Source organism: Mandrillus leucophaeus, unplaced genomic scaffold (genome assembly GCF_000951045.1).
Source record: "Mandrillus leucophaeus isolate KB7577 unplaced genomic scaffold, Mleu.le_1.0 Scaffold20, whole genome shotgun sequence".
Classification (NCBI taxonomy): Eukaryota; Metazoa; Chordata; class Mammalia; order Primates; family Cercopithecidae; genus Mandrillus; species Mandrillus leucophaeus.
Genome location: NW_012102032.1, coordinates 3,372,352 through 3,386,584, shown reverse-complemented (window position 1 = coordinate 3,386,584; position 14,233 = coordinate 3,372,352). Strand labels below are relative to the sequence as shown.

General features: G+C 41.6%; 1 protein-coding gene across 1 annotated transcript in view; it reads left to right on the top strand.

Moving 5' to 3' along the window:
- Positions 1 to 14,233, top strand: part of RAD51C (RAD51 paralog C) — a 44,247-nt gene that overhangs the window by 6,820 nt on the left and 23,194 nt on the right. Inside the window, exons 4-5 of the mRNA XM_011979185.1 lie at positions 4,764 to 4,897; positions 11,515 to 11,646. Of these exons, the coding sequence (XP_011834575.1) occupies positions 4,764 to 4,897; positions 11,515 to 11,646 (266 nt within the window). The remainder of the gene's footprint in view (positions 1 to 4,763; positions 4,898 to 11,514; positions 11,647 to 14,233) is intronic.

Below are 14,233 nucleotides of genomic sequence, written 5' to 3'. Positions count from 1 at the left end.
TCAGCCTCCCAAGTAGCTGGTACTACAGGCACCCACCACCACGCTTGGCTAATTTTTTTTGTATTTTTAGGAGAGACAGGGTTTCACCACGTTAGCTAGGATGGTCTTGATCTCCTGACCTCGTGATCTGCCTGCCAAAGTGCTGGAATTATAGGCATGAGCCACCACACCCGGCCACGCCCAGCTAATTTTTATATATTTTGTAGAGACAGGGTTTCACCATGTAGGCAAGTCAGGTCTTGAACTCCTGACCTCAGGTGATCTGCCCACCTTGGCCTCCCAAAGTGCTGGGATTACAGGCATGAGCCCCTGTGCCCAGCCTAAAACAATTTTTGAAAGGTAATTTGTAGGCCGGGTGCAGTGTCTCATTCCTGTAAACCCAACACTTTGGGAGGCCTAGGTGGGCGGATCACCTGAAGTCAGGAGCCATGGTAAAACCCCATCTCTACTAAAAATACAAACAATTAGCTGGGCATGGTGGTGAGTGCCTATAATCCCGACTACTCAGGAGTCTGAGGCAGGAAAATCGCTTGAACCCAGGAGGTGGAAGTTGCAGTGAGCCGAGATGGCGTCACTGCACTCCATTCTGGGCGACCAAAGTGAAACTCCTTCTCAAAAGAAAAGAAAGGAAATTTATATTCAAGTTCTTACCCTTTCAATTACTTATAAATTAAATGGCTTACGGAGTGACTGTTTTCTTTTTTATTTATTTATTTTGAGATGGAGTCGCGCTCTATTACCCAGGCTGGAGTGCAGTGGCACGATCTCGGCTCACTGCAACCTCTGCCTACTGGGTTCAAGCAATTCTGCCTCAGCCTCCTGAGTAGCTGGGACTACGGGCGTGTGCCACAATGCCTGGCTAATTTTTTGTGTTTTTAGTAGAGATGGAGTTTCGCCATGCTGACCAGGCTGGTCTCAAACTCCTGACCTCATGATCTGCCTGCCTTAGCCTCCCAAAGTGCTGGGATTACAGGCGTGAACTACGGGTGTTCTTTTTCTTTGTTTTATTTATTTTTTGGATGTGCGGTCTTTATTCTTTCCTCTAGAAGTTTAAAAAAAAATGCTTTTCGTAAGATTTCCTTTAAATGAGTGTAATCAGCTGGATTTTTTTTTTTTTAATGAAGGTACTAAGTGTCCCATTTTGCTGATGACCGGCATGCTTACTGAAAGCCCTTTGGGCCCTAGCAGAATATGCTACCCCAAAATAAGCCACTTTGGCATAAGGATTATTTTGAGCTGAAGGCAATTGAGAAGAAACAGATAAATCTGTCTACCCTTCCTAAATACAGGATATAAATGTACAGAAGAGTCCCATCTTCCCTCTCTTACCAGGAAGACAAAAGTTAATCACCGCAGACAACTTTAGACCGTTATCAGCGTACATAACAAATTTTACTAGCTATCTTTTATCTCCAATTAGTTTCAATATTTGCTGCCTTTAGAGACTCATGGTTCTTTTCCTTTGTCTTGTTACTTCTCTAAAAATTTATTGTACCTTCGGGAAGATAAGCTCAAATTTTTTTTTTTTTTTTGAGATGGAATCTGGCTCTGCTGCCCAGGCTGGAGTGCAGTGGCGCAATCTTGACTCGCTGCAACCTTCACCTCCCAGGTTCAAGTGATTTTCCTGACTCAGCCTCCCAAGTAGCTGGGAGCTGCAAATACAGGCGCATGCCACCATGCCTGGCTAATTTTTGTATTTTTAATAGAGACAGAGTTTCATCATGTTGGCCAGACTCGTCTCAAACTTCTGACCTCAAGTGATCCTCCTACCTTGGCTTCCCTAAGTGCTTGGATTATGGGTGTGAACACCTGTGCCCAGCCCCAAATCTAACCAAACTTTTGAGTTACTAATCTCTGGACTTCCCTGTGTTGTTATATGCACTATGCATGATTAATAAACTGTTTTTCTCTTGTTAATCCATCTTTTGTCAGTCCGATTTACAGGGCTCCAGCCAAGAAACCTAAGAGGGTGGCAGGAAAAAAATTTTTCTTCCCCTATACCTTAAAGCTACCCATGCCACTATGTGTGTTTGTATTAGTGTCTTAAAACCTTACCGTAAATAGAGTAGGTATAGCACTGGGATGTAAAGTTTTAATTTTTATTTATTTATTTACTTATTTATTTTTTAAGACAGAGTCTCACTCTGTTGCCCAGGCTGGAATGCAGTGGCGCAATCTCAGTTCACTGCAAGCTCCACCTCACGGGTTCACACTATTCTCCTGCCTCAGCCTCCTGAGTAACTGGGACTACAGGTGCCTGCCACCATGCCTGGCTAATTTTTTGTATTTTTAGTAGAGATGGGGTTTCACCGTGTTAGCCAGAATGGTCTCGATCTCTTGACCTCGTGATCCACCTGCCTTGGCCTCCCAAAGTGCTGGATTACAGGCGTGAACCACCACACTTGGCCTAAAGTTTTTAAATGATTGATATGAGATTGATTAAGTTGGCATTGTTTTGGTGAAAATTTGACTCTTGTTACGTGTATATTTGCAACAGGAAATATTTTCCATTCTAAAATATAGCTTCTTGTTTTTTGAGAGTTAAAATTTAAGTACATTTTATTTTTAATGTTTTACTTTTTTTGAAATGGTCTCACTTTGTCACCCAGGCCAAAATGCAGTGGCATGATCACAATTCACTGCAGCTTTGACCTCCCTGGGCTCAGATGATCCTCTGACTTTAGCCCCCTAAGTAGCTGGGGCTCCAGGTGGGCACCACCATGCCCAGCTACTTTTTTTTGCATTTTTTATAGAGATGGAATTTTGCCATGTTGCCCAGACTGGTCTTGAATTCATGGGCTCAAGAGATCTGCCTGCCTTGGCATCCTAAAGTGTTAGAATTACAGGCATGTTTCACCGTGTAGAGACGGGGTTTCACCGTGCCTGGCTAAGTACATTTTAAAATGCCGTAACTGGCCGGGCACGGTGGCTCATGCCTGCAATCCCAGCACTTTGGGAGGTCGAGGCAGGCAGATCACGAGATCAGGAGATGGAGACCATCCTGGCTAACACAGTGAAACCCCGTCTCTACTAAAAATACAAAAAATTAGCTGGGCGTGGTGGCTGGTGCCTGTAGTCCCAGCTGCTTGGGAGGCTGAGGCAGGAGAATAGCATGAACCCGGGAGGCAGAGCTTGCAGTGAGCTGAGATTGTGTCACTGCACTCTAGCCTGGGGGACAGAGGGAGACTCTGTCTCAAAAAAAAAGAAAAAAGAAAAGAGAAAATGCAGTAACTCTATTGGTTTTTCTCTGAAATAGATGTAAAACCAAACTGTTTTGTTTGTTTGTTTGTTTTTCTTTTTTTCTGAGACAGAGTCTTGTTCTGTCGCCCAGTCTGGAATGCAATGGTGAGATCTTGACTCACTACAACCTCCGTCTCCTGGGTTCAAGCAAGTCTCCTGCCTCAGCCTCCTGAGTAGCTGAGATTACAGGTGTGCACCACCACACCAGGCTAATTTTTATATTTTTAGTAGAGATGGAGTTTCACCATGTTGACTAGGCTGGTCTTGAACTCCTGACCTAGTGATGTACCCACCCAGCCTCCCAAAGTGCTGTGATTACAGGTGTGAGCCACTGCTCCCGGCCTCAAACTGTTTGTTTTAAACATCAAAGCTAAGAAAGATTTTATATAATTGTTGCTATTAAATATCAAATTGTACTACAGCATTCAAGAGAAAAAATGCTTCATTTGAACATTTTTTCCTAACTTTTCTTTTTCTTTTTTTTGAGACGGAGTTTCATTCTGTCACCCAGGTTGGAGTACAGTGTGGCTATCACAGCTTACTGCAGCCTTGACCTCCCAGGCTCAAGCGATCCTCTCACCTTAACCTCCTGAGTAGCTATGACCACAGTTGCACACTACCACACCTGACTAATTTTTGTATTTTTTGCAGAGATGGGATTTTGCCATGTTGTCCAGGCTGCCATTAACTCTTAATTTGTAGTCCTATAGAAAAAAACAAGAAAGAGAAATTTCCATTATGTTACTTCTGTTCAATGAAGCCAGTGACTAGAAATATGAAAAGGCAGGCATTAAAATACTGGTTATATATGTTTATAAATAATTTTACATTGCCTAATAGGAAACAGTGGAAAATGTGAAAGTAAAAGATCAGGTTGGGTGTGGTGGCTCATGCCTGTAATCCCAGCACTTTGGGAAGCTGAAGCGGCTCTGATCACTTGAGGTCAGGAGTTCAAGACCAGCCTGGCCAACATGGTGAAACCCCGTCTCTACTAAAAATACAAAAATTAGCTAGGTGTGGTGGGGAGTGGCTATAATCCCAGCTACTCAAGAAGCTGAGGCAGGACAATCGCTTGAGCCCAAGAGGCAGAGGTTGCAGTGTGCTGAGATCATGTCACTGCACTCCAGCCTGGGCAACAGAGTGAGACTTTATCTGGAAAAAAAAAAAAAAAAAAAAATTCAAGGGGCTGAACACAGTGCTTTATGCCTGTAATTCCAGTGCTTTGGGAGGCTAGGGCAGGAGGATCCCTTGAGCCTAGGAATTCAAGGTTGCGGTGAGCTATGATTGTGCCACTGTGCTCCAACCTGGGCGTCAGAGTGAGACCTTACCTCTAAACAAATTAAGAGAGAGATCAGAAATTGTGAACTGATAGTTTATGGTAATTTTGCTATAGTTTGTCATCTTTCTGTTAAAGAATTTTGTTATACAAAGGAGAACATTTTGTTATTAAAAAGTATTGTTTTCTTACAATTGCCAGCACATCCAAACAGGTAAAACTAATTAAGATTGTTTTGTTGTTTCAGAACACCGAAAAGCTTTGGAGGATTTCACTCTTGATAATATTCTTTCCCATATTTATTATTTTCGCTGTCGTGACTACACAGAGTTACTGGCACAAGTTTATCTTCTTCCAGATTTCCTTTCAGAACACTCAAAGGTATGAGTCAGACTACTGAAATGTAACTAAACAACAGTTTTTTGAGGTGTTTGATAAGCCTGAAAAAATAACCAGTACAATAGCATAAAATCAAAGTCAAAGTCAATTGAGAAGACCTCTTCCTTCCTTGACCTACAATTTATTTATATTTATATTTGTTTTGTGTATGTATATGTATATGTATATATAGTTTATGCCCAGAGTAAGAAATTGAAATAATATAGAAGTTTCATTTCCAGTAATAGTGGAATAGCTCCTGTCAAACCATATTGTATAGAAAAGTATGAAATGAAGAATAAAAACTTCCTTCTGCTACTGTTTTCTAGTGCCTCCCCCCAAAGTTGATCACTATTGGCCAGGTGCAGTGGCTCATACTTGTAATCCCAGCACTTAGGGAGGCCACGGTGGGAGGATCACTTGAGCCCAGTAGTTCAAAACCAGCCTGGGCAACATAGTAAGACATTGTCTTTACCAAAAAAAAATTAACCGTGTGTGGTGTAGCTGTAGTCTCAGCTACCAAGGGCTGGGTGGAGCAGGGCTGAGGTGGGAGGATTGCTTGAGCCCAGCAGTTCAAGGCTACATTGAGCTACCATGCCATCATGTATCACCTTTTTTTTTTTGGTAGAAATGGAGTCAACTCCTAGGGTTAAGCGATTCTCCCACCTCGGCCTCCCAAAGTGCTGGGATTACAGGCATGAGCCACTGTGCCTGGCCCTTTAATTTTGATAAACATTGTCAGTGACAAAGATTGTCTTTGACCGAACTTGGCCCCATCCTGTCTTTGGCCTACCCAGCCCAGTCTTAGCAAAGAAACCTGCTAAGCTTCATAGAGAATCTCTCACATTTGATAGTCTGAGCACCTTTGATATCTGATCACGTTCCTCATTCCCCACCTTTGATATTTAAATCCTTGGCCTGCCTTTATTTTGTTTGTTTATTTTTTTTGATTTGATGGAGTCTTGCTCTGTCACCCAGGCTGGAGTGCAGTGGCGCAATCTTGGCTCACTGCAACCTCTGCTTCCCGGGTTCAGGCAGTTCTCCTGCCTCAGCCCCCCAAGTAGCTGGGATGACAGGCATGCGCCATTATGCCTGCCTACTTTTTTTTTTTTTTTTTGTATTTTTAGTAGAAACAGGGTTTTGCATGTTGGCCAGGCTGCTCACCTGGCTGGCCTGCCTTTAGTAAGAATCCTGTTCGGTCAGTTTAGCAAGAATTTCCCTTCCCTTGATGTCTCACTGTTAGTAATTGTTCATTCACTGACCCCTTCACCTTGCTCTTGGTTGTGAATCCCCACTTGTCTTTGTATTCTGATTTGAACCCAATCTCTCTCCCCTATTGTGATACCCCTATTGGAATAGTCTTGAATATGGTCTCCTTACTGTTTTAAGAAGTGTTAGAATAATTTTTTCTTGAACACAAATTGCCCTTCAGAAAGATTGCACCAATTTCTACTCTTACTGATAATATATGAGAATGCCTGTTACCCATCATCCTGACCTTATGAATATTTTTGCCAGGATTCTGCATGGAAAATGCCATCTCTTTGTTATTTTATTTATTTATTTTAATTAATTAATTAATTATTTTTGAGACAGAGTCTTGCTCTGTCACCCAGTCTGGCTAACATGGCAAAACCCCATCTCTACCTAAAAACACAAAAATTAGCCTGGTGTGGTGGCATGCGCCTGTGATCCCAGCTACTTGGGAGGCTGAGACAGGAGAATCTCTTGAACCTGGGAAGTAGAGGTTGCAGTGTGCCGAGATCGTGCCACTGCACTCCAGCCTGGGCAACAAAGAGACTGTCTCAAAATAAATAAATAAAAATTAAATAAATAAATACAATAGAAATTAATTTTCTTGGTGTTCTGGAGCCTGGAAGTTCAAGATCAAAGTTCTAGCTGATTCAGTTTCTGGCAAGGGCTTTCTTCCTGGCTTGCAGACAGCCATCTTTTCTCTGTGTCCTCATATGATAGGGAGGAAAAGAAGGAGAGAATGAATTCCCTGGTGTTTCTTCTTTTTTTTTCTTTTCTTAATTTTTTTTTTTTTTTTTGAGACAGAGTTTTGCTTTTGTCGCCCAAGCTGGAGTGCAATGGTGTGATCTCGGCTCACTACAACCTCCGCCTCCCGGATTCAAGCGATTCTCCTGTCTCAGCCTCCAGAGTAGCTGGGACTACAGGTGCGTGCCACCGTGCCTGGCTAATTTTTGTATTTTTAGTAGAGACAGAGTTTCCCCATGTTGGCCAAGATGTTCTCAATATCCTGACCTTGTGATCCGCCCGCCTCGGCCTCCCCAAAGTGCTGGGATTATAGGCGTGAGCCACCGTGCCCAGACCCTGATGTTTCTTCTTACAAGGAGGCTATTAGGGTCCCATGTTTATGAACTGATTTAACTTTGATTACTTCCTTAGAAGTCCTTTCTCCTCATACATTCACGTTGGGGTTTAGGGATTCAACATACGAATTTTAAGTGGACACAGTTGAGTTCCCAGAAGTTTGCCCCTGGCCCCTTGCCCCCCTACCCACCACATTCATGTTTTTCTTGTATCCATTCTATCCACACAGTCCCAAAGGTCTTAACTGGTTCCATCATCAACTCTTAAAAGTCCCAGGCCTCATCTAAATATTATCTAAATCAGAGATTGGTGAGACTCAAGTTATAATTCATCCTGAGGTGAAATTCCCTTCCAGCTGTGAACGTTTGAAATCAGGCAACTTATATGCTTTCAAAATACAATAGTAGGACAGGCATAGGATGAACATTCCCTAAAGGATTGTGGGTCCCTAGCAAGGCAAATTTCATTAGACCATAAGGCTCAAGAATAATCTTTTGCTGGCCAGGCACGGTGGCTCATGCCTGTAATCCCAGCACTTTGGTAGGCTGAGGCAGGCGGATCACAAAGTCAGGAGTTTGAGACCACACTGGCCAATATGGTGAAACCCCATCTCTACTAAAAATACAAAAATTAGCCAGGCATGGTGGCGCGTGCCTGTAGTCCCAGCTACTCGGGAGGCTGAGGCAGAAGAATCACTTGAACCCAAGAGGCAGAGGAGGTTGCAGTGACATGAGATCATTCCACTGCACTCCAGCCTGGGTAACAGTGAGACTCTGTCTCAAAAAAATAATAATAAAAAGAATCATCCTTTGCTTTGATGCTCTGCCTTCCAGGCCCACTGCAGTAGCAGAGTCACCCTACTGCTCTGTGGGGTGACCCTGTCCCTTCCTCTCTCTGCAAGGGCCCCACCCTCTGAAACCAAGAAAAACATAGCATTGCTCCCTGGGCATATGTAAAGAGTGGCAGCTCTGAGGATCTGTGATCCCCTTTGGCATCATTCTTTCCTTTTCTTGAGGAACAGGGCACATTCACAGTCAAGTAGCTAATGGTTTTGTCTTGTGGAATCAAGGAAGTCCAACAGTCTTCTTTCATTCTTTCCCACTTTCTCTGTCTTCTTTACTTCAAACTAGCAGTGTTTCTGCTGTTATAATCCCTTATCTGTCACTGGCATCTGCTGAGATGGCTGATTAACATCATGGATAATCTATTTATAGAGTGATTGTTCAACCCTACCTTTGGTCTTCTCTCTAGAGCAAGCTTTCTTATTTTTAGCAATATGGATAGGCTGAGAATTTTCCACATCTTTAAGTTCTGGTTCCTTCTTGCTGAACAATTCCTTCTTCAATTCATCTGTCTCCTCTTTCATTTTTACTATAAGTGATCTAAGAGGAACCAAGCCACTTCCTGTACACTTTGTTAGAAATCTCCTGAGATAAATAGCCAATTTCATTTCTCACAAGTTTTACCTTCCATAAAATACTAGAACACAGTCAGCCAAGTTATTTGCCACTTTATGCTAAGCACCAGCTTTCCTTCAGTTTTCAATAACGTGTTCCTCATTTCTATATAAAGTCTCACCAGAATAGCCGGGCGTGGTGGCTCACGCCTGTAATCCCAGCACTTTGGGAGGCTGAGGCGGGCAGAGTGCCTGAGGTCAGGAGTTCAAGACAAGTCTGGCCAACATGGTGAAACCCCATCTCTACTAAAAATACAAAAAAATTAGCTGGGCGTGGTGGCGGGCACCTGTAATCCCAGCTACTGGGGAGGCTGAGGCGGGGGAATTGCTTGAACCAGGGAGATGGAGGTTGCAGTGAACTGAGAATGATGCCACTGCACTCCAGCCTGGGCAACAGAGCGAGACTCCATCTCAAAAAAAAAAAAGCCTCACCAGAATTGCCCTTAATGTCCATATTTTCAGTATGTGCCCCAAAACTTTTCCAGCCTTTGCTTATTACCCAATTTCAAAATCACTTCCACATTTTAGGTATTTGTTATAGTAGTATCTCACTTCTCTCACCCCCCCAACCCACCATACCTCATATCTTTATACTAAAATATGTTGTGGTCACCTCAGGCTACCATAACAAAAATACTATAGTCTCGAGTGGCTTGAACAACAGAAATTTTATTTTCTTACAGTTCTGGAGACTAGAACCTCAAGATCAAGGTTCTGGCTAATTGGTCTCTGGTGAGAGCTCTCTCCCTGGCTTGTAGATGGCCACCTTCTTGCTGTGTCCTCATGGGGAGGAAGGAAGAGGAGTGAGCTCTTTGGTGTCTTGTTCTTCAAGGACACGAATCCTCTCAAATCAGGATGTTATTCTCATGACCTCATTTTACATTAATTACTACCTTAGAGGCCCTCTCTCCGAATACTCTCACTCTGGGAGATAGGGCTTCAACTTACGAATATTGGGGGGACACAGAGCATTGGTCATGTGTGGAGTCATGAAAAGTCGAATCAACCTGTGCACACATTCCCAGCTAAGGATGAACAAGGTCATGTTCTGCCTTTTTATATCATCTGTCACACTGTAAATAAGTGTCCTTTTCACCGTCTTTATAATGCCACTTTTTTTTGCATTTTTGTGCTTTTTATTAGTGTTAAACTATTCTTCATCACTTCGTCCGGTTTTATTTTGTTATAATTATTGGAAATTACCTTATTCGTGTGTTTGTTTGCATATTAATGGTACCTTACTCCACTAAAACATAAACTCCAAGAGAGCAGAGACCTTCTCTTTTATTTACTATATTCTTCTCTCGTATTTACTATATCATCCCCAATGCCTGGAACAGTAACTAGCATATAGGAAAGGATGTGTTAGTTAATACTTCTAAATGAAGAAACAAATACTTTAAAAAAAATAACTGACTTAGACATTGCTTCATAAAAACCTCTTCTTTAATGTAGCCCTCACTAGATAGAAAAAAAAAACAGCATTGGGGTTTTTTGTTTGTTTACATTTCGATTAGTTTCTAGATGCTTTTTGATTTTGTGATCTTAAGGTTTATATATTGGTTTATTCTTCTAACCTCGCTGTTTATGTTTTGCTTTGGGAGGGCTTTCTTTTGAAAGGGTTTCACTCTGTCCCCCACGCTGAAGTACATGGCAAGGCTTCACCATGTTGGCCAGGCTGGTCTCAAACTCCTGACCTGATGATCCACCTGCCTCGGCCTCCCAAAGTGCTGGGATTACAGGTTTGAACCACTGCGCCCAGCCTGAAGGGGTGTTTTTTTTTTGGTTTTTTTTTTTCAAGAAACATAAAAGGAACCCTGAAGGTAAAATTGGTGTGTTTAATTGACAAATTTGTTGTTTTACCAAGACTTTTTCTTTACCCCTTTTCCGAATGTTTTGTAAATACTTTAAATGTGCTTTTTATCAGTAAAGACTGTGTACAGTGGCAAGTTATAAGAAAATTATAATTATTCGGCTGGGCGCAGTGGCTCATGCCTGTAATCCCAGCACTTTGGAAGGCCAAGGTGGGCGAATCACGAGGTCAGGAGATTGAGACCATCCTGGTTAACACAGTGAAACGCTGTTTCCACTAAAAATATAAAAAATTAGCCAGGTGTGGTGGCGGGCGCCTGTAGTCCCAGCTACTCAGGAGGCTGAGGCAGGAGAATGGCGTGAACCCGGGAGGTGGAGCTTGCAGTGAGCCGAGATCACGCCACTGCACTCCAGCCTGTGTTACAGAGCCAGACTCTGTCTCAAAAAAAAGAAAAAAGAAAATTATAATTATTCCTTTTTCTTTTTGAATTACTTTTTTTTTTTTTTTTGAGACAAAGTCTTACTCTGTTGCCCAGACAGGAGTACAGTGGCACAACCTCTGCTGCCAGGGTTCAAGCGATTCTCCTGCCTCAGCCTCCCGAGTAGCTGGGGTTACAGGTGCCTGCCACTGCGCCTAGCTAATTTTTGTAGTTTTAGTAGAGATGGAGTTTCATCATCTTGGCCAGGCTGGTCTTGAACTCCTGACCTCGTGATCCACCTGCCTCGGCCTGCCAAAGTGTTGGGATTACAGGTGTGAGCCGTCATGACTGGCCTTTGAATTACTTTTTTAAGGTTGAGAAATTATCAAAGCAGAGTCCATTTTAACTTTTAGTGATTACCGCAGAAAGTATTGGGTGAATAGCTTTGTAACTTTTCAAAAGAAAGCCATTTTTTAGACAGTTGGAAATAAAGCCCTGGGTTTTAAGATTTTTTTCCCGTAACGGACTATGGTTTTTGGATGTCATTTTTATTATTTTATTTTTGATACCAAATCTAATATTATCTCTTCTGTATTTAGGTTCGACTAGTGATAGTGGATGGTATTGCTTTTCCGTTTCGTCATGACCTAGATGACCTGTCTCTTCGTACTCGGTTATTAAATGGCCTAGCCCAGCAAATGATCAGCCTTGCAAATAATCACAGATTAGCTGTAAGTATTAACTAGTGAAGAGAATTTTAGAACAAAGTCAAGACTGTATAAAATGTTAATGTCTAGAAATATCAAAATAGCATTTGCCTGACAAATAATATAGACATGCAGTTTTGAGTAAAGTTTCAGTTTGGTTTTGGTTTCTATTAAAAAATTCTGGTCATAAGTGTCAGTTTTTCTGGAAAACAAGCATAATTAATATGTCATTTTTAAAAATGGACTTTGTGGTTGGGCGCAGTGGCTCACGCTTGTAATCCCAGCACTTTGGGAGGCCAAGGCAGGTGAATCATGAGGTCAGGAGTTTGAGACTAGCCTGGCCAACATGGTGAAACTCTGTGTCTACTGAAAAAAAAAAATACAAAAAATTATCCGGGCGTGGTGGCATGCCCCTGTAATCTCAGCTACTCGGGAGGCTGAGGCAGGAGAATCGCTTGAACCCAGGAGGCAGAGGTTGCAGTGGGCGGAGAACGCGCCATCGCACTCCAGCCTGGGCAACAGCAAGACTCCATCTCGAGAAAAAAAAAAGGATTTTGTTTGATAAAGAAGTGCCACCTTTGTTAATTGCAGTGTCTTCTTTGTTTAAATATACTTTGGATGTTTTTCAGGTTAACTCTTCCAATATCGCTAGTTTTCTTCTACTCTGAGTCTTTGATTATTATGTGGTATGTAATCACAGATTCAGATGGATTGAAACATTACCTAGTGTAAACAACCTAGGTGCTTTGAGGTAGAGCTAAATACCTCTTGAAGATTTGAAATGTGAGGAGAGAAGTATATATCAGTTCAGAAGGGAAGAGATTTTTTTTTTTAAGTTTTACCTCACTCCTCTTTAACTACCTGTTCGCCATTACTTCCCACCCTGAATCCCCATCTCACCACTGACACAAATACACACATTTGTCTGGTAGTAAGATGTAAAGTCAAACTGCTAAATTTGGTTTGTCTTTGCCTTAATTGGAGAGACTTTAGCACATACCTGTAATGCATCATAAGTAAATAAAGAACTTTCTCAGTAAAATAATTTTAAAGCATACTTTTTTCTTTTAATTTCCAGATTTTTTGCCATATGCTGAAAAGCATAGTGCCCTGTGTTTGAATTACTTCTTGCTTAAATTAATCGTAATTTAGTCTCTTGTTAATATCAGTGAAGAGCCTCCAGTAGGGGGCACTCAAGACTAATGGGTTGCATAGTTATGTTTTTATTTTAACAGAAATAGCTTCACCTTTTCTGACTAAAAAAGCAATCCAAACAATAACATCAAATAGTAGGTAATGTTTAAGAAGAGTGATGTAAATATAAACGTCCTAACATGGAAGAAGATATTTACATATAGGTTACTAAGAAGAAATTTAGGTTGTATATAAAATATATTTAGTGTAATCTCAGTTTAGAGAAAACAAAATTATATGTATGTATTTATATTTGTATATATGAAGAGAATGATATGAAAGGACCAAAACATTAACATTGGCTACTTCTTTTTTATTTTTTTTTTAGAGACAGAATCTTACTGAAGTACAGTGGTGCAATCAGGGCTCATTGCAGCCTCGACATCCCAGGCTCAAGTGATTCTCCCACTTTGTATTTTTTTTTTTTGTAGAGATGGGGTTTCACCATGTTGCCCAGCTGGTCATGAACTCTTCGGCTCAAGCGATCATCTGCCGGCCTCAGCTTCCGAAAGTGCTAGGATTACATGCATGAGCTACTGTGCCCGGCCTTGGCTACTTCAAAAGATGGAATTTTGTAGGGTTAAGGACACACTTTCCCTTTCTTACTTTATAATTTCTTTGCTTGAAGGTTTTTTCCCCAATTAGCTTATATATAACATGTATGGCTTTTGATAATGTATTTTATAATTTTAAGCCCAGATGTGGTAGCTCATACCTGTAATCCCAATACTTTTGGAAGGCCAAAGTGGGAGGATCGCCTGAAGCCAGGAGTTTGAGGCCAGCCTGGACAACAAAGCCTGATCCCATCTCTAAAAAAAAAAATTACATAAAATAAGAATAATTGGCCAGGCACAGCAGCTCACGTCTGTAATCCCAGCACTTTGGGAGACTGAGTTGGGTGGATCATGAGGTCAGGAGTTCGAGACCAGCCTGACCAACGTGGTGAAACCATCTCTACTAAAAATACAAAAATTAGTCAGGCTTGGTGGTGCGCGCCTGTAATCCCAGCTACTCAGGCTGAGGCAAGAGAATTGTTTGAACCCAGAAGGCGGAGGTTGCAGTGAGCCAAGAGCGCGCCACTGCACTCCAGCCTGGGTGAGAGAGTAAGACTCCGTCTCAAAGAAAAAACAAAAGAAAAATTTTAAGTTATGTATGCTTTTTGTGAAAAAAAAAAAAGATCTAAACAATAAGAAATGTAGAAAGCGATTATTCATTACTCAGAGATGGTGTAAATATTGTTGTCTGGTGTAAATATTTTTGCAGAATTTACACATATACAAACTTACTTTTTATTTTATTTTATTTTATTTTATTTTATTTTATTTTATTTTGAAACGGAGTCTCGCTTTGTCGCCCAGGCTGGAGTGCAGTGGCACAATCAATCTCGGCTTACTGCAACCTGTGCCTCCTGGGTTCA